This window comes from Falco peregrinus, chromosome 5 (genome assembly GCF_023634155.1).
Source record: "Falco peregrinus isolate bFalPer1 chromosome 5, bFalPer1.pri, whole genome shotgun sequence".
Lineage (NCBI taxonomy): Eukaryota > Metazoa > Chordata > Aves > Falconiformes > Falconidae > Falco > Falco peregrinus.
The window spans coordinates 31,936,435-31,960,407 of NC_073725.1; the positions used below are offsets into that span (position 1 = coordinate 31,936,435).

General features: G+C 36.8%; 1 protein-coding gene across 3 annotated transcripts in view; it reads right to left on the reverse strand.

The window, feature by feature from the left end:
* Nucleotides 1-23,973, reverse strand: part of HDAC9 (histone deacetylase 9) — a 485,158-nt gene that overhangs the window by 438,907 nt on the left and 22,278 nt on the right. For all 3 annotated transcript variants that reach the window (XM_055803475.1, XM_055803474.1, XM_055803473.1), the window contains exon 2: nt 7,779-7,887. In XM_055803475.1, coding sequence (XP_055659450.1) covers nt 7,779-7,797 — 19 coding nt within the window. In that variant the 5' untranslated portion in view covers nt 7,798-7,887. The remainder of the gene's footprint in view (nt 1-7,778; nt 7,888-23,973) is intronic.

The window sequence follows — 23,973 nt, forward strand, 5'->3', positions numbered from 1 at the left end:
TTTAGGCTGTAATGATTTTGGATGGTGTTGTTTTTAACAGATTGTCACATACCACAGAAGTCTAATTATATTCCTCAACAATTATCTTTGTAAAACAAGCCTTCTACCATCAGAAATATTAACCACTTGTCTGAAAGCTTTTTTCTTAGAACCACGTTGTCTGGCATGAGCTGCAACACCATATTTTCACTTCACAGAGAATGCAATCTTGCAATTTACCTTTCCTAAGGGCACTCAAAATATAAATGTATATATTTACCTATTTAAAGTATAATGTATACCTACTTAAAATATAAAATAGGGCATTAGCTTTATTTTATAGCATTGGAACATTTAAAAATGTGTTTAGCCAGTTATATTAATATTCTTATATCAAGTTATCCATGTCTATATGTTCAACATTACACTGGATGTTTAATATTAAATAAGGTGTTAGTAAACACCTGATGTTTAATATTTGAGTATTAGTGAAGTACAATTCTTTTTGCTCTTGCTCTGAGTTGCAAAACCAAAAACCTAATTTCCACAACAGTTAACAGAGAAGCATTTATTGCCCCTTCCACACTGTTAATACCTTTATGTACACTAAACACCACCACAAACATATGGGAATAAATTATATTTCTTTGAGGATTATTCTTTCTATCTGGAATTGCCTTTTTGTACCATTTGTCTCGCACCCATGCAGAATCAAATGCTTACCCAGAACCAGTTACATCAGTTTACATATACTGAAATCACAGCCTTTGGCAAGCAGCAAAAATTAAGGCATGAAAAATGGTTTACAGAATACTTCTGCATCAAAAAACCAGACCTCTCATACGTAAAAAGCTGTTCAGAGGGGGGTTTTGTGAGCAAACAATTTTTTTCAGGACATACCAAAGCATACTAGCTGGGGAGCCAAAATCCATTTAGTAATTTATTCAGTTTATGACACATTGACTTAAATTAAATTTAGCTGGGCTTGTTCACTAGATTCCAGTGAAAGTGTAACTATGTTACCTTGGTTTAATGAACTAATCAGAGTAAAAATGCTGATAACTCTGAAAGGACAGTGAAACACAGTGTTTTGTCAATGGACAATAAATTTGACTGCTCTTTCTAGAGGTGTCCATTTAAAGCATTTAGGTGAACATGGAGGATAAATCATAGCCTCAGATTATATGCCCACAGAAATTGTGAACACCCCGTCCCTGAAAGTGTTCCAGGCCAGGTTGGATGGGGCTTTGAGCAACCTGGTCTAGTGGAAGGTGTCCCTGCCCATGGCAGGGGCGTGGGAATGAGGTAATCTTTCAGGTCCCTTCCAACCAAACCATTCTATGATTATATACTTAAAGTGAGGAAAAGTTTGCACCTCTAATGAAAAAAAAAACCAACAACCCAAAACAAACATTCTGAAGAGTCTTTACAAGTTTTACGAACCATATCAAAAGAAAAAAAAAAACACAAAACCTTTCAAGATTTATTCCCAGAGAGCTAATTTAGCTGTTAAAAGTGCTACAGCTCAGAAACCTGTGCTTTGGCTACACAAACCCAACAAAACAGTTATTTTGAAAGACAAATACCTAGATGAAAACATCTGGTGGCCAATATTAACAAGTGATTCCTGAAAGGAAAAAGCAATACAATTGTAATTTTTAAGCATCATATCTGTTTGAAGAGATAGGATTTTTTTATATATATATATAGGTTAAAGTTTGCATGCATATATCACGTTAAAGCACAGCAAAGTTATATAAAAAACCACTCTCCAGACCTGTTTTCTTCAGTTAACCTGAACCTGCAGAAAGTAGTAACTAATCCCACAACACAATGGCTGGGTGACTTGTGTTGTCATTAATTGCTTACTTAAGACTTGAAGATTTAACACACAAAATGATAGAACTCTACGAACATGTACAAATAAATGCACAAATGAGAGCAGGACCATGACACTTTTATGCTTTGATTATCAATTTTAATGGTAAATGGTGTAAATTACTTCTAAATGAAAAATAAAAAAACACCAAAAAACCCCCAAAAACCAAACATAGGAGGTAGCTTAATTTAATTACTAGCAAGTGAACACGATGATGCTTTCTTATCTAATGCATAGACAGAGCATTTTATTCATTATTTGGTTGTCTTGTATATTAACACATTTCGGATCCATATTTTTCATGCATGCTTGTTAATTATTGGGATTTTATCTAGAAACACCTTAATAAGGATGTCAGGATTAAACTATTATGAGAAAAATACAGAAAGACAGAAAAAGAGTCTATAAACAGCAAATTTTTTACATTGCATAAGACTAAGATACAAAACTAAGATTTGTATCAAACTGAGGCTATTTTTGGACTTCAAGAGGTTAGAATCTGAGCTGCACATCTGAGTCATGCTTTGCATTGGAAGTTAAAAGAAAGCAGTGGGTGCAATGGGAGAAGAATCTTTCTTTTACACATCATTAAGCCTGAGCTCATAGATTTTATATTTTCATTTGATTATTTATGTCTGAAAGAGCTGCAGTACTCCATCACACATAGATAGATATAGGTAACATATCTATTAATCCTGAAAGTTATGGGGCCATATTCAGTGAATTCACCAAATGTATATCTAATCCAGCCTTTCTGTAAGTGATTTATTTATTTTTAAATCAAAGGAAGGTCATCACAAGGAACCAATACATTCAATTCCTTCAGTATACAGTCAGAGGTCCAAAAAACATCCATGCACTCAGCTTCAACAGAACTTAAAAGACCTGCTGAAACACACCCATTTCTGTATGAAGAAAAGGTTTTAGCCTTCTGGTATTTCATTTACTACTTCGGTTTGGGCTCAAAGTTCTCAAATCTTTTTACAAAAAGACTGACAAAATATATTTTGCAGTAACTACATACACGATCATTCATGAAAATACTCATCTGTTCACAGCATCTACTGCTTGTGCAGAGATGGTTACTGGACCGCAACGTAACCTTCCACTGCATTTTAAAACGGTAGTGGAAATACCATTTTGGAGCATCTTCTATACTTAGTCTTTACTAATATGAGGAAAATTATTTATAAAAAAAGCAGAGTCAAGCAGAACAAGGAAACAGGGGGAGTCAGCTTTGCAGAAAGGAAGAACAAGCTATTCCTGAAGAGGAACAAACAAATGCCTATTAAAGAAATTCAGAATTAAGATGACAGAAAAGTGATCCAAAAGTAGGAACTAGCAGAATTCAGCACACAGCTCCTCTCCCTTCCCACTCAGTTTATTAAGAAAAGAAAAACCACCTTCTCATTAACTACGGCAACAGGCAGCTCCTACAAGATACTAAAGACCTGGAAAAATAAGCAACGCTGTTGAAGAGCAGAAAGAACTTTGAACAGGTATTTCCAAAATATTATATATCAAAATGGGATTTTAATTCAGTAATTACAGATAGATAAAAGAGCCAATTTCACTCAGGTGCAAGTAAGTAAAGAGTACATATTCTGAACTTGTTCTCTTCAGCAGCAGGCACATGTTGATATGCTTCTGAAAACCAAGAACAGTGAATAGATGTCTCACCTTTATGACCAGCCTTCCATAGCAGCATTTTGCCTGTTCGCAACAGTAAAAGGAAGAAACTGGATAAACAGGATGTGTGGTTTACCAGTGGGAAACTGTGATACCAAACACTGCTTATTTAGCAATAGTTTGCCACATCTGGAAACCTACTGAACAGATTGGAGTTCCAGGTATCTTCCTTCCTTCATCATCTATTAATATTACTTGCCCCTCTTCTCTAACAGAAATTTTACCCCAAGTAATTCCATGAATGACTTTAGGGGGTTTAGTGCTTTGTTTTGTTTTTTTAATAGAATCGATTTAATTTAACTATTCCAGTATTACTTTTAATTTAGAGTATTTTGAAAAGCAAAGCACAAAATCTGAAATATGTGGGTGACAAGAGAGGCAAAGGGGAGAAGAGATGAGTTCTCTCAGGACTTAATCCCCGTCTCTGGTTACAAAAAGAAAACTTAGTGTCTTCATGCCTCTGTGATCTTTATCTTTACAGAAATATTTATAGTCCACCCTTCCCCACAGGTGCATTTTTTTCTTTGAAAAAATCTGGGTATTAAATCAACACATGCTTTAAAGGAAGAGCCCTCCTGTTCAGAAGAGTAACATCCTTTGAAACAGTTGGAATCCTTGAAAACTGAGCTGGTGGGCACAGAACAGACACAGCCTCCAACCACCCCACCATGCTAATAGAAGATATATTTCAAAGTATTAGATAGGTAGAGACAAGTAACTCCAAAACATATATGTGAGTATTAATTCATCACTGGGTATTATTTAATATTAAAAAAAATAAACAAGAAAAAAGGTATTTCTCAAAACACTGTTAAGTATTCCCTATAATAACAAAGTATTTTCTTTTGCTGTCCAATGATATTTATGCAAACAGATCAATTGAGAACATGCAATAGCAACAGGATGTAGATGTTTCCTTAATGATGCTTACAATTTATAACAAGCAAGGCAAACAACCAAACATCAGCACCTTCCCCTGTTGGGATTCAGCAGTTACTTTTATAGCTCTGCAGATTAGCAATAGCCTGGTCCCTTAAGGTTCAAAGAGTTGCCATCAATTTTAATAGGTTACAGTGTTGTTGCAAGTAGATGTTGCTACACTGGAGACCTGTTCATTGCATCATGCAACGTCAGGAAATACTTACGTGCATTGGTGCTGCAAACAAACTCTAGCCAAAGAGGTTCTTCAGGTAATATATGAATAAAACATGCATAAATTTGGCTTGTTCCACATCAGGTCTTTCAATGGACTTTCTGACAATTTAGGTATGAAGGGAATATAATTTTAAAGAAATAAGTATTTTCTCCGCTTAGCATATCCATTGTAAAAATAAGGAGAAATTTAGCACAGCACACAATACTTGAAGCTTTCTAGAGCATTTCAAAATTTTTTGATTGACAGAACAAGCCATCCATGAAGTGGGCTGGCCTACACTATTCATCTACGAGGTAACACTGCTTTACCAGTTTGCCTCTTGCTTTTCTTGTCTTTTTTCTTTTCTTTTCTTTTTAAGGTATACTTATCTTCTGTGTAAACAGCATGTATAAATGTGCATACACAATCTATATATACATGGGCTACATAAATAGTAAAACAAAAAAGTACATCTACCATTATGTTGTAACCTACAACCATGACCTAAAATATTAACATTTACAATGTATAATGGAAATTTTCACAGGTCTTATGTATAAGACACATGGATTGGTGTTCAAATGAGGTAACATCCTGGTATTACAAAATAGAAAAAAATGGTTTTAAATACTGTCTATATTAAAAGGGAATGCTTATGGTTTCCTGCTTAGGAATTATTTAAAACTGCCCTAACCACTGGCTGTAACTGAATATAGCAATCTGTTCCCTGAAGAAGCACAAGATTCTCAAGAGTAAAAAAGCAAAAGCACAAACCCCCCTATGCTAACACTATTAGATACATCTCCATCAGGCTTTTGCCATTTAAACTACATGCCACAAACACAAGAACTGCCTTCCACAGGTTCACCATCACAGCAGCAAGCTGCTCAAGTCAGTGACAATCCAACTAATTTTTCTTTTGGAATACTAGGGATACTTCTTCAGCTATTGCAGTGTCTTACAAGTGAAACAAGTACATCTTGGTATATAGTTCTAACCTCAAGTTAGAAGTTGAATCACAGAATCATAAAATAGTTTGAGTTGGAAACAACCTTTAAAGTTGGACAGAACTGCCCTTCTATCCCTTTCTCTCCCAAGGTCCACCTTCATAAAAACAAACTCATGGAGAAAGAAAATGAAGCAGTAAAAATTGCAATGGGACAAAGACATATTGGCCACATAAGAATAAATATGTGTGCTTGAAAAGAACTGTGAAGGGGGAACTCAGTTACTATGGATGCAATAAGAAAATTCAGCAATTTTTATCTCCTAAAGAATTCTAATAATCAAGTGTGGACTGCTCACAGAAATGGGATGCCTTTCCTACCACTCTATTCCTTCCCAGCCTATTACAGCGACTGCGCTGAAAGCAGAAATTTGAGTGACTGCCAAAAGGTGACAAAACACTATACAAAATGGATCTCAGACTTCCTTGATCAGGGGACAGAAGAGATACCACAAGGAAACATCCATCCTCATTTAGTCCACAACATTTACTTTAAGCAAGATGCCAAACTGAAGTCCAAACAAATCCTGTGTAAATTCCCTTTCCCTGAGGAAAGAAAAACAAGGATCTCATGGGTGATGTTGCCCTTGAAAGCTGCCACTCTGTACACGCCACAGAGGTGTTTTGACGTGGTTGGTGAACAGGCAGACTCTAATGATGGGGGACATTAAGGACTGGATTTAAAGATATTTATGCAACTTACTCCTACTGAAAGCAATGTTTCTAAAGCGTCTAAATACCTTTACAGGTGATCTGATTATATTGAATGTTTCTCCTTTATTGGATTTTGAAAGACAGCAAACATGAATGCATATTCGCAATCTGTTTCTTCATAGTAATGAGAGTACTGGAAAATTTACTTTCTTTTTGTAAAAGCTAATTTCATTTGTGGCTATTTTCACAGACTGTATCTAATGCAAGATATGAAATGTTAGAAAGATCTGATCAACGGGACTGTCTTGGAATTTGAACTGAATGTTTAGGGAAGTACAAGACTATTTCACATTAGTCACCACTGCAATACAGATAAAGACATGCATTTCTGCTGACTGTCCTGTCATGCTTTGTATGGATAATTCATTGCATGCACCAAACTGCACTGTAAGAAAAAAAGGCTAAGCATGAAACCTAGCTATGCTTGACTCCATTTAATGTAAAAGCAGTTATTACCAGTTTTCAACAGTAAACCCAACAATTTTCCAAAAACCCTCACTGAATTGTATTTCTATGAGATAGGGCATCTAGCAGATAAACAAGCTGGCTAGCTATTACAGTGTTTTCTGTGATGCTTTTATAGGCTGTTTGCAGAAAACAAAAGCAATCATAAAAAAGCTACCTGTAAAGGTTTTTGTTTTTTTACCAACAGTACTAGAAATAGATGCTTCAAGTGTGAGTGAACAAAATGTGAACCTTATGAGACATTGCACAGATTTGAACTGGGGACTTTCACTCCTCAAAAGAATTGAAGTCAAGCCACGTTCCATATGCAGCATTCTGTTTTCTTGGAAGCTTGAACATTGGGTACAGCTACTAACAGTTCAATTTCTATCAGGTGAACCTGCAGCAACTCATTTTGCAGGCATCAGATAAAGCAGGTTCAGAGACTCCTGTTAATTAGAGACTGCCTTAAAGGAGGCAGCTCTGCACAGAATGTCCAATATGGACAAATACGACTTTAGAGCTAAAAATAAAAATAACAGTATACCATTTGCAGTTTTTCTTTAAATGAAGCAATTGTGCAAAGGCAGAAAATAAATTAATGACTACATACAAATATTAAAAATTAAAACGTTTTAAGATGCCTGTTCATGTCCAATCATGATTATTCAGTTTCTTAATAAACTCTACAAAAACATTTTTAAAACGCTGTAGGATTATACTGGTTTCATAATTGAACTGAGATAAGGTATTTGCAAAATAGCCTTTTCTGCCTGTATAGCCACCATCTTGTTTTCTAAGACAGTCATATCTTATGAAGTGCAGCTGGCATATCAGTCACTTGCCAGATCCATTTCATCAACATAAAGTAGGTATATCCTAACACAGGACTCTGTTCTGCCGGAGTGAGGTATAAATATAAACCAACTGACCTGGTGTTGTGGAGCTCATTGCTCTTGATGGAATGCTAACTTGACAGTGTAAAGTAAACTGTGGCAGAAATTGTTCAGATTTTGAGGTTCTTCCAGAAGCGGGGTGAACCTGAATAAAATAAAGGAAAACACACCTTTGACTATAAATTAACAACATACTATTTTGAAAAGATTGTAATTCAGTCAAACACACTTAAACAGAACATTCAAAATCTCTCACACTAAAGGTTCTTTCTTTTATGTACATTTTTACTGTAAATTCAGGAGCTGCTGACCACTGAAAACAAGACTAAAATTAAAAAAAACCCTCAAGCTTCAGGGCAGTCCAGATTCAGACCAGATTTGTATTACAGCCCATCTATAGTCACATAACAACACCAGAAAGTAAAAGATGAACTGGTCTTTTCTATTCCCGCTAAGATAAGGGAATTATATGAACTAGAGTTTCAAAGACCTGAGGAAGAAACAGCTGATTATATCCTTATGGTTATGCAGCGGCCAATTCATAGTTTTACTCTCACTGTACACATTTGCAGTCAGTATCGAAACATGAATGTGCAGAAACAGATCTGCATTCCAAAGCCTTTCTGGAATAGCTACTACTTTCTTAATCTCCAGTGTTTACACAGTTCACGAATAGAACTTGTTGAAATAATTAGCACAGTTGAATGAATCTCCCACGACTAGCTAATGAGATCTCCGACACCACAAAGACAGTCGCTAATGGTGTGGGCTGCTTGACAGTTGTGCAAGGAAGGTTCTGCAATTTGGCTGAATCCTTTCACAGTCCTGTGCCATTCTCAGCTCAATGCAGAAGCAGAGGCAAAAATGTTCCTCTAATACTCCCATCTGCTGAAAGTTTAAACTGCAGAGAAGAGGCTTTCAGGGAAGTAAAATATATTTTCATTCAAGCATGATATAAACAGCATAACGAGGGAGAGGAGAAGGCTGTACTGCATTACAATGACTGTGACTATCCTATTCAGGCACTGCTCCTGAAGTATCTAAGTAGTCAAAGATATTCTTAGTGCTGAATTTTTTAGCAGGTTTTTTCACTTTTTTTAAACCACCAACTGCACATTTAGTTTCAAGCTGAGCTCAGCCAAATTTCAGATAGTAAATTACATTTTAACCAAGTAAACCATTTAAGTTTAGCATCGTTAACATTGAAGAAAGGGAAATCGGACATTTAGATAAGTAACTTCTGCTTTTATGCCCACTGAAGTAGCCTGCTCAAACAGGCATGATATTTGGACACATCCAGTACTCCAGCAGACAGCACCTGGAAAACCAAAATTAACGATAACCTCATGAAAATCCTAATTACTTTCCCTTGCTTAACTCATGCATCAAATTTCAGCAAATATCAGCCAGAAACATTATTAAACTGAACAGTCTCTACTGTTATTCTAATTCAAAACCTCTATTTAGGCATACTTTTACCCTGACTGAGGCAGGCCAGTTACTTCCCCATATAGCTTCAAGATTTGTCAATATAAGTACAACCAATGCACAATTCAGGCTAGATGAGTTTTAAGATTTTACTTAATTTCAGAGAGCTCATTATCATCTTAGCAGCTACACAGATCATGAAGAACATTTTCCAGTGAAACCAACATCTATTCATTCAGTACCCAGCCTCAGCTATGACTACACAGTATCTCAGGGAAAGTAAAGAAATGGACATTTGCTTAACTATAGACTTTACTAGAGTGAATTTTCAGTAGACATAAACAAAACATAACAGAAAATTCTGGGCATTAGGATTTGATAGTATTCTAAGGAAAACACGATCACCACAGCTAAAACTATAATTTTGTCTAAGTTCACTTTGTGTAGACCCTACAATCTAAGTGGTATTTGAAGCATATAGATAGACAGTTAGATAGATAGATAGTGTGTCTTTATGTATATATAGCGGTGTATGTATATATATAGCCAGAGAACATCATAGAAGATCTGGAGTTGGAAGGGGCCCATGAGGATCATCAACATGCAGTCAGTTCAGATTGTGCACTCAAATGGCTAAGCTTTCACCTCACAAACAAATCTTCGCTTTTTTCACCAATAAAGAGAATTACAAGTAATTGGCATAGTTGTGTGAGAGAGACAAAGAGAGACATCAGTGGATATGACTGGCACGCTCCTGTCAGTGCAAATACTGACATTCCACAGTCCATCAAAACAATGGTCCCACCAGTCCTGAACTACTGTGTTATGGATAACAGCCTTGCTTCAGCTCTGTAGAAAGAAAATGCTTCATAGCTCTTCCATGCTTTTCTGGAGCAGGGAGCAATTACCCTTGAAGAAGAATCAGATTAGGGAAGACTTAAACAAGGTAGACATATACAAGTCCATGTGACCCTGATGCGATGGATGTTCCCATGAGTGCTGAGGGATCTGGACAGTATCACTGAAAAGCCACTCTCCGATTACCTTTGAAAGGTCATGACCATCAAGGGAGGTTCACAAAGACTGTAAGAAAGCAAATGTTACTCCCATCTTCAGGAAGGACAAGAAGGTGAATACAGTGAACTACAGGCCAGTCATCCACACCTCAATTTCTAGGGATGTGATGGAGCTAATAATCCTGGAAACAATTTCCAAGTATGTGAAGGACAGGAGGATGATAGGAAATAGCATATATTTATGAAGGAGAATAATGCTTGGCTAACCTGACAACCTTCTACAAGGAAATGACTATCAACATGGTTGGGGGGAGAGCAGGGAACGTTGTTTATCCTGAATTTAGCAAGGCTTTCAGCAACTATCTCCCATAACATTGTCATAGACAAATTGTGAAATACAGATAGATAAGTGGACAGCAGGGCGGCTGAAAACTGGCTAAGCTGCCAGGCTCAAAGGGTCATGATCTGCAGCCCAAAGTTCAGCTGAAGTACAGTCACTTTAATGGAGCACCCCAGGGTCAGTACTGGTGCCAGTACTGCTTTTCATTAAGGACCTGGCTGATGATACAGAGCATACCCTCAGCTATCCTAGTGATTAAAAATTGGGAGGAGTGGTTGACAGAGCAGATGGTTGTGCTGCCATTCAGAGGGATTTCAACACTCTAGAGAAAATGGATCCTCTGAATGTATAGGGCAGGGTGTGGGAGGAGTGGGGTATTGCAGAGGTGGCCTCTGTGGGAGAAGGTAAAAGGCTGCCACATGCCAGTCACAGCTGGTCCAGCCAGGCCTGCAACAGCCCCACCACAGGCCAAAGCTCATTAGCCCATCACCAGTTTGTGGAACCTCTGTAAATACATATTCAAGGGCAGAAGACACTAGACAGAGAAAGAAGGCGGCAGGTGAAGAAAAGTGAGAAATAGAAAGAACACCAAAGTCTGAGGAAAAGGAGGCACTCCATCGCAGAGCAGCAAGGTAAAAAGCAGTGAAGAAAACCGAGCCAGACTCTTCTCAGTGATGCCTAGTGACAGAAAAAGGGGCAATGGGCACAAGCTGAAATATGGGAAATTCCATTTAAACATTAGAAAGCACTTTTTCACTGTTATTGAGGCCAAACATCTCAGGATCAGGCTGCCCAGCAAGTTTATTGAGTCTCCATCCTCGGAGATTGTATACTATCTTGGGCAACCTGCTGTAGTTGACCCAGCCTTGAAGAGGGGCATGGAGAAGGTATCTCCAGAGGCCTTTTCCAACCCTCAGCTATTCCGAGATTACATGATGCAGAATTTAAGGATTTTTCCTTTTCAAGACCACCATAGACAGCATCAGCAATGAATATTCATTGTGGTTAAACCTACTGAGAATAACTCCTGCATAAGAAAGCATTCTGCTGGGATCCCCATAAAAAGATTCCTGTTGAGGAATTTTGTAAATTCAACTGCACTGGTAGTCATGTTTTATGAAGTGGTGGTTGGCATCCTGCCTGATACTCTATTTCCATATATTTCTTGTAAATGCAAAGCTTTCACTAAGCTGAATGTTGTTGTTCAGGTTCAGTTTTAACAACTCCTTGCAAATATGATACAAGGCTCATATTGTCAAAGCTCAAATTTAGAACCATGAAAAAATTCCACATCACCATAAACAGAATTATATTCACCACACAGACACTCATTCAAATACACTTCTACTGATAAGCTGGCATGCTTCACTTCTTTCCTTTTACTGAAGGAATGTCATAGGGTAAATCAGACACTACAAACTGCAGTGCTGCATATTTTTTAACGTTAGCACTGAACAAAAGGAAAAAAGCATTGTGCTGGCCATAGCACATTATAATTTCATGTAGGATACTACGGTCCTTAGGACATGCATTTGTACTTCACCTCCACTCACAAAAAACAGCACACAGTTCTCATCTGTCAAATCCTGAAGATACTAAGGTACAGCAAGTGGCTCCAGGATTTAGTACAGACTACCTGCACTTCCTCAGGCATTCCATTTTAACTGGATGATAGTTCATCCTTTACTCATTATCAACTTGGCATACTAGGCTACAGCACAAGAAATAGCAAATTAATGTCTACCTTCAGATATATCACTGGAGGTGATGCTACACATCAGTGACTTGCACTTGCTCACCCAGGAACAATGAAGAAAAAGGAGACTGTTCAAAGGGAATCCAATAGTTCATATGCTCCAAGGATTGATGCATCTTTGAAACTGCAACAGAACAGTGCAAGATGGATTGTAGGTCTTCATGCCCACTGGCCAACATAAAGTTTGTTTCTCATTACTATAAACAGGTACAAAATTTTCAAACACAAGTAAGCATGTCAAGTTAATGCCAGTCCTTTAAACTGTGTCATCTCTCACTGCGCTGTCCCACAACTATATTCACTGACTACCTTTCCTCTATCTTGTCCCTATACTTTGAAACTCTTTTGGGAACTGAGTTTCTGAAATAGGATGTAATGAATACAAATTAACAGAATTCAGATGAAATGGAAATTTCTACATCTATTTCCCCCTTCCCCAAGATGAATTTTTCATGAGAACTTCTGAAATGAATCCAAAGGCACACAGATTTCAAGACTACATCCTGGAGGTATCTTCCAGATCTTTCTCTTCCAGGAGGATTTCTTACCCAATTCCAAAATATCTTTATTTGTAAAGGGATTTAGAAAAATCATTATGCAAACATTTTGTGGATAAAAATACAGAACAATACACTACATGACAGGTTGGCACCCCTAATAACACATCTAGTTGATTTTCTGCTGCACATATTGTTTTAAAATAGCTTTCAGTTACTTATCGACAAAATTGTTGTTTGGAATCAAGACCAAAATGCTGGAAACTATTCACCTCAAGTGTCACAAGAAAGGAACAATAATAACTTCTCACGACAGCTTGTGTGTTAAAAAACTAAGCATCTAAAACAGCTGTCAGAATTGGTACAAATTCTGTTGTCCAACGAGTACTGTAGCAAAAAGCACAATTAAAAGAAATCGGAAAGGTTAAAAAATAAAAATAAATAAAAAAATAACAAAAATTGTTCTCTACAGGACATGAAAAACATGACTGTTAAAAAAGAATACAGCTTTCAAATAAAAGATATTTTACAAAAAAAATAATAATATGTATTCATACTGTATATAATGAAAATCAGATTAAAAAAAAGATCAAGTTATAGATTTAAAAAAAATAATAGATGAATGACAACATAAAGACTGGAATACAAATTACAGTGAACTTTTACTAGAGTAAATTTCACTCTCATAAGCCAAACTCAGAGCGCCAAATCCAACCCTTCTACCCTTATATGAACCTTCAAAATTTGATTAGGAAGTGAGCTGGTACTTGCAAAAAGAGGAAAAATAAGACCATATGTGCAAAGAAATGTTGGTGTGAATTCTCAACATGAAAGACCCAAAGAGATCAACTCAAGGAATAAATGGCTATATGCTCTTTTATTCCATTATTATTGTATTTGGTTTAAAAATGTAAAATAACAATAAACTAAAGCCAGGACATTATGCAGCATAATGCTATTATGCAGTGACCTTTATATGCAAGTACAGTGCAGATTTACTAGCAGCACTAACAAAGTATATACCCCAATACCTATCGGACTAGAACTGCTTTCAGTGAGAATTCAGTTGTTCCACAGCAAAGCCTTCAGTATCCAGAGCTCAGTGCAGGATTAAGTATTTCACAATACAGTATTCAGTTATCTTACTCTTAACTAGGGATCTACTTTAAAACTTTCTGAAGTTTGTAACAATTTGCAGTACATATCTTTGAAAGTTTGGTATTAAAGAACTCCTCTAGCAGCAAGTTCTGTGCTGTCATGCTCTCCACACTTCCCCACCAAAGTAATTTTTGACACAGGGCCTAACAGAAAAGTATGTCTTACAGAGTCGGTGAGGAATCCTCAGCTGTACTACTAACATACACATATTTCTTTGGAAAAGTACAGTGATGTAACTTACTCTTCAACTTATTCATATGAAATATTAAGTAGTTTTATAGCTCTCGCATGCTGCGAGCATACCATTTATGCTGTTGTAAGTGGGAAGGCTCAGACTTCTGTCCAGTTAGGCAAAACCTCCTTTCTGAAGCTCTCTTAAGCCAGCAAAAGAGCCATACAACCATTTGGTCAATCTCTTTTACACCTACCATCTGCCACAGAGATGAAGCAAACAAGATTTCTGAAAAGCAAGATGAGATGATGCCTTCCATCAGAAATGAGTCTTAGGCCTCAAGCATTAGGATTAAGCAACGTGCTGCGCAGCAGCTGGCTGGGCTCCTGCTATGCCAGTTACAACACACTGGCACAAGCTTCTGCTCCCTTTCCCACTGAAGCCAGTTCGAAATACTATCTAGCTAAAAGCAACCTTTTTTTTTTTTTCGGCCTCATCAGGTTTTTGAACTTGTTCACCACACAGCTGCAGAGTAATTCTGCTGCAGCTGAAGTGCTCCTGTCTCCCTGCTCCACGCCATCCCCTGGGCTGGGCCAAGAGGGGTCCACATCAGGCTGTGCCCTCACAAAGGAGAGCTGAGCTATGAGATTCATCCTGCACCAGGTACTACCAGACAGTAGCAGGGACCTCACAGGTGAGGGACTGTCCTGTACGATGCTGTCATAGCAGAAATGAGGCAGGATAACCTCTTTATGTCCCCATTTTGATATTATTTTCTTTAAAATTATGCCAGATTTTAATCTGTATTGCTTAAAACCATTTTGGAAACAAAAAGAACTGCTGCTAAGGAAAAATAAATCATAACATTAGGATATTATTGAAGCACAAATTTGACTTCTATCACTTCTGACACTTGAAGCATTGTAAAATATAACTACTGCCAAGGCTGTATCACTAATCAATGCATGCAGGCACTTTTAGAAAGGAAGAGTTCTCTCCTGCATTCCCATTCCTGCCAATGGACTCTGATGGAGCCAGGGAAATATAACGGACTTCTCAGACCCTTCACAAAGCCTGATGAAAAGAGGGATGGAAGTATCAGATGTTAATGCTTCTCTATGCCCTAAGGGTAGCTCACAAGGGAAGATAACTACTTCTAAACTGAAGTTTGGTGGCTAGCAACAAAAAACTCATACCATCAGAGACCTGAACAAATCCAGTTAAACCTAAAGAATTAAACAAAACCCTTTTTCACTTGACGAAGTTGCCCAGGGCAGCTGTATAGTCTCCAGCCTTGGAGACACTCAAAACCCAATAGCTCTGCACTACCGACCTAAACTGTGCTTAAGTCAGGGGACATTTGAGGGAGACGACTTTATTAATCAATAATTTCTTATCAATCATCATCACCAATAAGTTATTCACTGATAAACCCCACACATAAACCCACCTTTTTAGTTATGCAAAAGGAAACAACTCTGCTGAAACAAAAAAAAAAAGCATAGTCTTACCCACCACTGCCTGCTCTGTGTCCAAGAACATCCATTTCTCTAAAAATGCATGAGATTAAATGTGATTTTAACTCATAAAAATTATTAACAACTGGTTACAGTAGGGGGAAGCAGGGAAGATGATGGACTGTTTATTCTATGTATGCATACACACAGAATAAAAAAAAAAAAAACCACCACTACAACACACACTTCTTAATAAATGGTCTTACACTAGAAGAAAAAAGTAAACATGTAAACTTTAACCATTCATGTCATCAAGATACCACCTCTCTCATGGGTTCAGGTAACCCAACCTAGTTCAGAGCACTAGAACTAGAAACAATCTTTCAAAAGAACCACAAATAGACAGTAAACAGAGCACTTTGAAACCCCCTGAGTCTACAACATGTAGTCCACAGTATTTCAGCTTTGGTTTATAGTTGTCTTTTTTCCCAGTTGAAAGCTAAATTTCTCTCAACCACTCACCCTTCCTTTTTTCTTAAATTGCATCATACTTCAGCTGCTATTGAACCTGGTTGCACAGTGTGGTAATAACGTAACTACCAATGAAGAACTTTAGATAGTCACACAATCTTTCCCTGTTCCTTGTTTACTCTATCTTTCCAAGTAAAGGGCAGCATAATAACTAGTTTAATATGTTTTAAATTTCATCTGAACTGCACAGCACCTGAATATTCACAGCGGGGAAAGTTTGTAATTAGAATGTATCAGAATATCAGAGCTTCGTACAGAAATGCACTTTTGCATTTACATCATACTTATTTGGAATAACAGAATGCATCTCATGAAACAAGAATTATTCGCCTCCCTATGCGACTCCGTCTGTCTTAAGACTCCACAGGAAGAGACTACTTATCTAGAAGAGAAAGCTTCTTAAAGGGAATCTCAGATGGCTGATCTTGGATTCTGAATTGCCCTCTGAAGGAATCAGTCTTGCATTCCTTCTCAGCTTTTAAAGGAAGCATGAGGGTATATGCTGGTTAAGTTAAAAGGAAAAAAAAAAATTAAAACAAGCAGCTTCATGTACAAATTACCTCAGACATTATAAAAATTTTATTTGAAACCACCAAAAATTTACTGTTAATAACTTTCGATTCATTTTACTTAGACATATTGCCATAAAGTTTGATTCTGTTTTTAAGACAAAAGGACTCTTCCTCATTGAAACCTTCCTCAATATGTAACAATTAAACACTTTGATGGGATCATAAAGATAAAAATAAACACTGGGGAATATCACCACTGCCTTCAAAAGGACTAGAGTGAAGTTACAGCTAAATACCCTTGAAAAATCCAAATTCATGTTAGATACGTTTATGTATAGATATTAGCACAGATAATCATATTTAACAGAACCTGGTTTGCAAACAGATCATATTTTTAGAGCACAATATGCCTTTGTAAGCTTTGCATTGACACTTGGTTTGGATGAATCCAGACAAACCTCAAGGTGAATCATGATAATATTCTGCTGCTCTCCAGCCCTTCCACAGAGGTTACAAAGCCATCCATGGTTTCTCCAGAACCACTGCTGCTACTTCAATTGAATTAGTACCTAGGTGCTCTATCCAGGATTCAAACCATTTAGTAAGACATTCAGTACTCTATTATTTAAGGGACCTTTAGAAGTTATCAAAACCTTTCTGAAATGTCAAGAGATGGGACAGAGCTTTTACACCACACCTCAATGCTCTTGAATTAGTATATTCATGTGGACTGTGGAACACAGGTCTCAAACATGACCTTCTGATGCCTCGTGTACTGCCTTCCCTGCTAAAGAAACAGGATCCAGTCTTGGACATACACCTCAGTGATTCAGGCATATTCAAAAAGCTGTAAAATCGTTACTTTATTTACAGTTAAATTATCATCTTCTTCTATGCTTACATACACTTCTGATTTTGACAAAGTCTAAGCCACTTAAGATACAAGATACCATTTTAGAAAAAAATATGTTAAAATGGTTTCTGAATTTTATTACTTATCGGCTTTAAAATATTAAACCAAGACATGAGTATGTGAAAAAAAATATAAAGCAGAAAACTGCAAAATCCACAGGCACATTTGGATCTCTGGTAATTGTGACTTCCTCTAGACAGAAAATTTTCCAGAAAAATAAATATGACACAGGAGGAAGGCATGCAAAATACAAACTCATGACAACTTCATTGTAAGTTAGAAGTCCAAGAATACAAAGAAAGAGAAGCATCTACAAATAGGTACAACACAAGTCAAGAACCACAGTAATCACCGACAGAAAGCAGTCGGCTCCTTCCATTATGTAGCGCACAGAGGTCTCGCATGAGAACAAGACCATCCCATGTTTATCTAGCACCTAAGGGAGTTCATCCTGCAAGGATCTTGGAACCTCTGCCAGTAAACCAGGCAGAGGGGGACAACAGGGCTTTGTATGGGCTCTGAGCACAATGACGAGTGGTGGCTGACACCTTTACTCTAAGGAAGATTTTTAAAAAGTGATAAAGTCAGACTAAGGAGAGAATCAACATAGCAGAGGGGCTATAGGTACATAAAATTTGTTAGCAAGCTTAGCAGGAAGTAGAGGCAGCTATGGATTTTTTTCTATAGATGTACAGCAATATTTCATGCATTAAAAGCAGCTGAGTCAAATTTTCCCATTGAAATCTATGATGGAAAAATGGGTTTATCAGCTTACCAACAAAAGGATTTTTGTTGTTTTTACCAGCAAGAATCCTTCAGCTTTTGTTGCATAATTAACAGCCAAGTATTTTTCTGTTCATTAAAAACAAGTTCTGTCAAATTTTCCTTCGGAAAAGCACATAGATGGCTAGAAAGCATATAAGCTAAGGTCTCGTATATCAACTTACCATTAAAAAAATTATATTTGCTGTCATTGACTTTTATCAGAGCTTGGACAAACTTTTTTTACACTAGCTCCTACACACATTAGGCTTCAATTTTGGTTTTTCAATGTCTAAAGAGCCATTACCACGTAATCTTTAATTGTTTAAGCAGTTATTTGCTTTGTTTGATGAGTAAGAATTTTTGTAAAGCTAGTACTACCAAAAAACTCTGAAACCTTTCACTAAAGCTGATGCTTTGAAGAAAATTTTAGATTGAATGTCCTTTGATGGTGGATTTCTTTGCAGTAGAGCTTTACTTGTTTTCACATGACAAGTTTAGGATTAAAACTGACATTTGGTAAGAGTATGGGTCAGCAGGGACTAAATGGTACATGGAAGTTTGACTAATTCTTTGGCTTTTTCAGCAGTGGAATACAAACCAAGAAAACAGACTTTCTGCATCAGGCAGTTAAACTGAATCACAGGTAGAAGTCTGAGAATTATTTTCATGCATGATTACTTTTCTGTGATTTTACTAATGTCACTGGGGAAAAAGTAAACAAACATTATATTTGATAATTTATAAGTTAGTATTATAACGCATCCTTCATACAGGAACTTGCCAGCCACAATACAAAAGACGTATTAATGCACCTGGCTTATTAACTGAACTCATAAAGCAAAACCTAGGGGACAATCCTGACCTGTGCTGCAAATGTGTATTGTGATTTAGCAATAGCACTAGGGTAAAAGAACAGGAAAAGCTAACTTTCCATGAGCTTTATGAATGTTGTAAGTTTTGCGTGAGAGGGGGGAAAAAACCCAGCAAAACCCATGCTCTAGCCAAGTTCTTGTCCATTCTCACTCTGTCTGAGGGCTGAGAAAATAAAAAGAAAAATAAAAAGACCCAACACACATCAAATCAACTGGTTGGGTTTGCCCCCATCAGATACTGTGGATATACATATACTTACAACTATTTTTAATGCAAATATTTTTTTACATTAACTTAGTGACAAGGAAGCTTACACATTTGTAAATCTCAGATATAAGTATCAGCTCAGACATCAGTTCCAAGAAAAAGGTTTAAAAATTTTATCTAGCAACAAGCTACAGGTAAATCTCCTCATTTAATAAAATGAGTTCTGTACCCATGCACTTTTGCATCTAGTCACATTCATACAAATAATTAATCTGCTTCTTGCCATGTAACTTCTTGTTAGGATTGCAACTGTGGCAAGTACTCTGATTTGAAAGATTTCACTTGCACAGTCATTTCGGTTTCAACTGTGTGGGCTTGTTCTTTCAACACTAGAATTCAGTTTTGAATTGCAGATTTAATATACTCAAGACCTCAAGAAAAATCACAGCTAAAACCAAGTTTCATGATGATGGGGGGTGGGGTGGGGGGTGTGTGTGGGACGACACACGACACGGACACACAAACACACACACATCCCAAAAACCCAATGCCATGCCTACCTACATGCAAGAAAATCTTGATTTAGTGGAAAACAAAAGCACAACAAGCAAAACCAGGGCTAAAGACGACTCAACACTTGTTCTCACTTAAACAAGCAACCCTGAATGGATGAAAACAATTTTAATTAAAATTCAATGGTTTTGGCAAACACTTCAGAAGGAGCACTGCAGAACATTGCACCTGCCATTATAAAAAAAAACATATTAAAATGCTGTTTAAATGCATTGAAATTTTGAATTTTTTCTCCCTTTCTATTCCTTCCTATGGAATAGACTGCATCTGTGAACAGAGATGTTGAATCCGGTTGGTGCCCCTTCAGTTTCTCATGGTTATGAACTTAGAGTGCTCAGATGTGAAAGAAGGTTTTGTTTGTTGGTGTGGGGTTTTTTTATTCTGTAGGAGTGAACAGGCATGCAGACGTCAACCAGTCAAACACAATCAGAGAGTTCATTTTATGTTTCAGTAAGACTGTATTGCTCTTGCTGTTGCCTCTAAAACAGGCAAAAGAAGAGCAAAAGCTATTTTCTTACACCAATAAAAATGAGTATTCATCCCTGTCTTAGCTGGTAAGTAACACAACACTTAAGATTTGGATAAATCGCAGCCTGTCACGTTAATCACAAACATTAGATAATGCAATTATTTTAATTAGTGCTGCATAACTTCAAGAGACCAGTAGAATTTGAAACTGAAAGGGGAATATGTCATTGGTAAAAATAATTTTCAGATTGCAGAAGCAATTCTAAATCAAACCATCACCTGTCAAACTAATGTAAACAAAACTAATGTCAAACAAAATAGGACTTTCTTAAAAAGTCTTTAAAGAAAAAAGTTTTTTTAAAAAAAACTTTCAAACAAACAAAACTACTTTCTTAAGTCGTTGGGACTCAAAGAAAAGCACGCTGACAGATTAGCAAAGGCACAGAGGCAGGAAGGGACACAATAAATTGAGGCGTAACAGAACTGGGTTTTCAGCATACTTGGGGGGGAAGCAATGTGTCAAGCAACTTTCCTATGTAATTTTCAGCAAGATGGATCTTCCAGTAGCAAGAAAAAAAGAAAAAAAATATCCAGAACCAATGATACAAATTGTAATTCCTAACACATATATTGGTACATATTGAACAAACTGGAATTACGACAAAAGCACATATGCAGAGATTGTGAGTACACCAGAAAGGAAGGGGGGTTTAAGAGTTTACAAGATATTACAGAATTTAACAGTCCACTTTCAGGAAAACTCAAGTTTTAAACTGATAGAAATACAATTTTCTGTAGAAAAATTGCATATATATCCAAATTAACTGTCATCTGCCATTCAAGCATAAGTCACTTCGGTAACCGTATTTCTATAGAAAAAAGAGAAGTTAACAAAAGCAGTCCTAGATTTTTTTTCCCCCCACAACAGGCAAGAAGCATAAGAGAAAATAATTAGAAATATAGTATAACATTTGGATTTACTGTCAAACTTTTGTAGCAAGCAAATCCAGATGCACAAACAGGAATAGATTTTATGTAATTTTTACTGGCAGAGTCCCAACAACCTGTCCGCAGCCCATGACAGCTCATACAGCTGCAGATTTCCTTCTGCAGACTCCTCATCACACATACCTAACTCCTTTTGTTTTGTTACAACACCAACCATATTGCAAATTCAACTAGAAAGAGGTTTCAACAGAAACAGCATCATTATGTTCAAGGCTATAATGCCATATCACAAACTGGTAAATAAACATCACATGGAAATATTTTTTCAGTATATCCAGGTTTTTTCAACTTAATATAAAGATACTACTCTATCTTTTATTTTATCTTTAATACCATGGTAATCAAATTCCTCTTGACTTTAGGACACACAGACAACTTCATGGTTAGATTTGTCTAAACAGAATTACAGCAAAGTAAAACCTAAAACATAATTTGAAAGCAAGAACAGCCAAAAAATATGCCCTACCTCGTGGAAAACACCTAACCTAACTAATTACTAAATAAAGAGTAATTTTAACAAAGACACAGACACCATAAAGGTACAGACATTCACAATGAGAAAGTTTTGTTCAACTTCAACTACGCTTTAATTGCAACATAAAATTTGAGCTTAAAACTAGTAATTATAGAACTACATCGTCCCACAGCTGGAAGAAGCAACTTTCCTCATGAACATAAACATCCCTAACCATAAACCTGTGGCTAAAATAGCCTGTGTAGGACCGGATGAGGTCTCCTGAGAAATGAGAGTCATGATGTAATCTTTCAAAACCCACTCAAATTCCAAGTGAGCCAAATTTCAGGTCATTTCAGGCTCAAAAAACAGCAACCAGGCAAATGTAGCATAAGCCTTCTCTTCAGGGATCTCTAGTCTAGCTAAAGATTGATTAAGACTAAGGAGCAATATCTAGGATTTGTAACTAAAGGTTTTTCTGATTAATATGTCAATTATGAAAATTAAGAAAATAAGCAACATGGGTAACTGATTGAAAACAAAATAAAATAAGTAACCTTCTACTTGTCCCCAGAAAGACAGTTACTGAGTATTCAGCTAGTATTCAGCACTGGTCCACAACCTGACTTCCCAATGAAATGAAGAATTGGTTTCATGGAATTGGTATTATCTTGTACAAGTAAGTTAAAAGAGACCTTATTGTGGCCCTTCAATACATATAAAGGAGGCTGACCAAAAAGATGAGAGAGGCTTTTTACTGAGACCTATACTGATAGGACAAGGGGCAATGGTTTTAAACTGAAAGATAGTAGGTTTAGACTGGACATAAGGAAAAAAAAATTGTGATGAGGGTGCTAAGACACTGGAACAGGTTGTCCAGAGAATCTGTAGATACCCTGTCTTTGGAAGTGTTCACATTCAGGTTGGATGGGACTTTGAGCAACCTGATCTAGTGAAATATGTCCCTGCCCACGGTAGGCGAGTTGGACTAGGTGAATTTTAAAGGTCCTTGCTGGCCTAAACCATTCAATGAGTCTAAGTTCATATTTACATATTTTTATTAATTTGAGTATGCTGAAAGAAAGATTACTTGATGCGTCTGCTAAAAATTTTAAATTGTTACAGATGTAGGTGTGAGGTTTAATAATTTATAGTATTCTTAACACTACTACAGAAAAACTCCATAAATAATACAGTAAGGACACAACTGAACCTGTGCTGACAACAGTTAACAGCATGCAGCCTTTTGACTTTTCAGGGCTAAGAAACAGCCCTGCATGCTGCAACTACACATATATTTCATTGGTCCATTAATATTGTTCAGTTTATCACCTTACAAAGCTGCTTTTTTTTTTTAATGCCTAGAAAGATCAAAAAGGTGCATCTCCTGTTATCACTGGGAAAGCCTTATAAAGCTGGTAAGCTACATTTTCAACCTCTTTTTTTGTTTTAGCATAACTAGGAAGAAACCCAGTTTCTTGGAAGCAGGGAAAAAGACCCAGTTGCAGCCAGTCAAGAAAAAATAACCCTGAAGCTGAGAAACAGAACAAGAGAGAGAAGACGACATGGAAAAGGTTAAGAGAATTTTCTAGGCTGCCAGAAGATGATCTAAGAAATTGCACTTTATCCCAAGATATGCCTTCAGCTAAAACAGTCAATTGTTATGATAAAGAGAAAAGGAAAAGCAGCAGTACGTAAAAGTCATAATGGTGTTCAGAAATGCAGAATTTCCATTCAGAAATAAATGGAAGTATGACAGCATCAGCTGGGGGTGGGGGGAGAACACAGGAAAAAACAAATTAAAAAGAGGTGCAAGGCAACTCAAGCAGTAGGCACATCAAAGGAATCCACAGTTTCATGTACCTTTTTGATGTTTAAATAGAGGAAGACAGCAAACACCTCCAATTCAGCAGGCAGAAAGCATTTTCAGGGAAAGTGGAAAAAAAATATATAAACTCAATAATAAAAATTCAATCCTGTTGAAATCTACGGCAATGTTCCAACGTTCTACTACTTCAGTTTCATAACACTTACATATTTACCGATACAGTTCAAGTTCTGTACAACAAAGGAAAAGCGTTATCTCTCACCTCTTTCAAAATT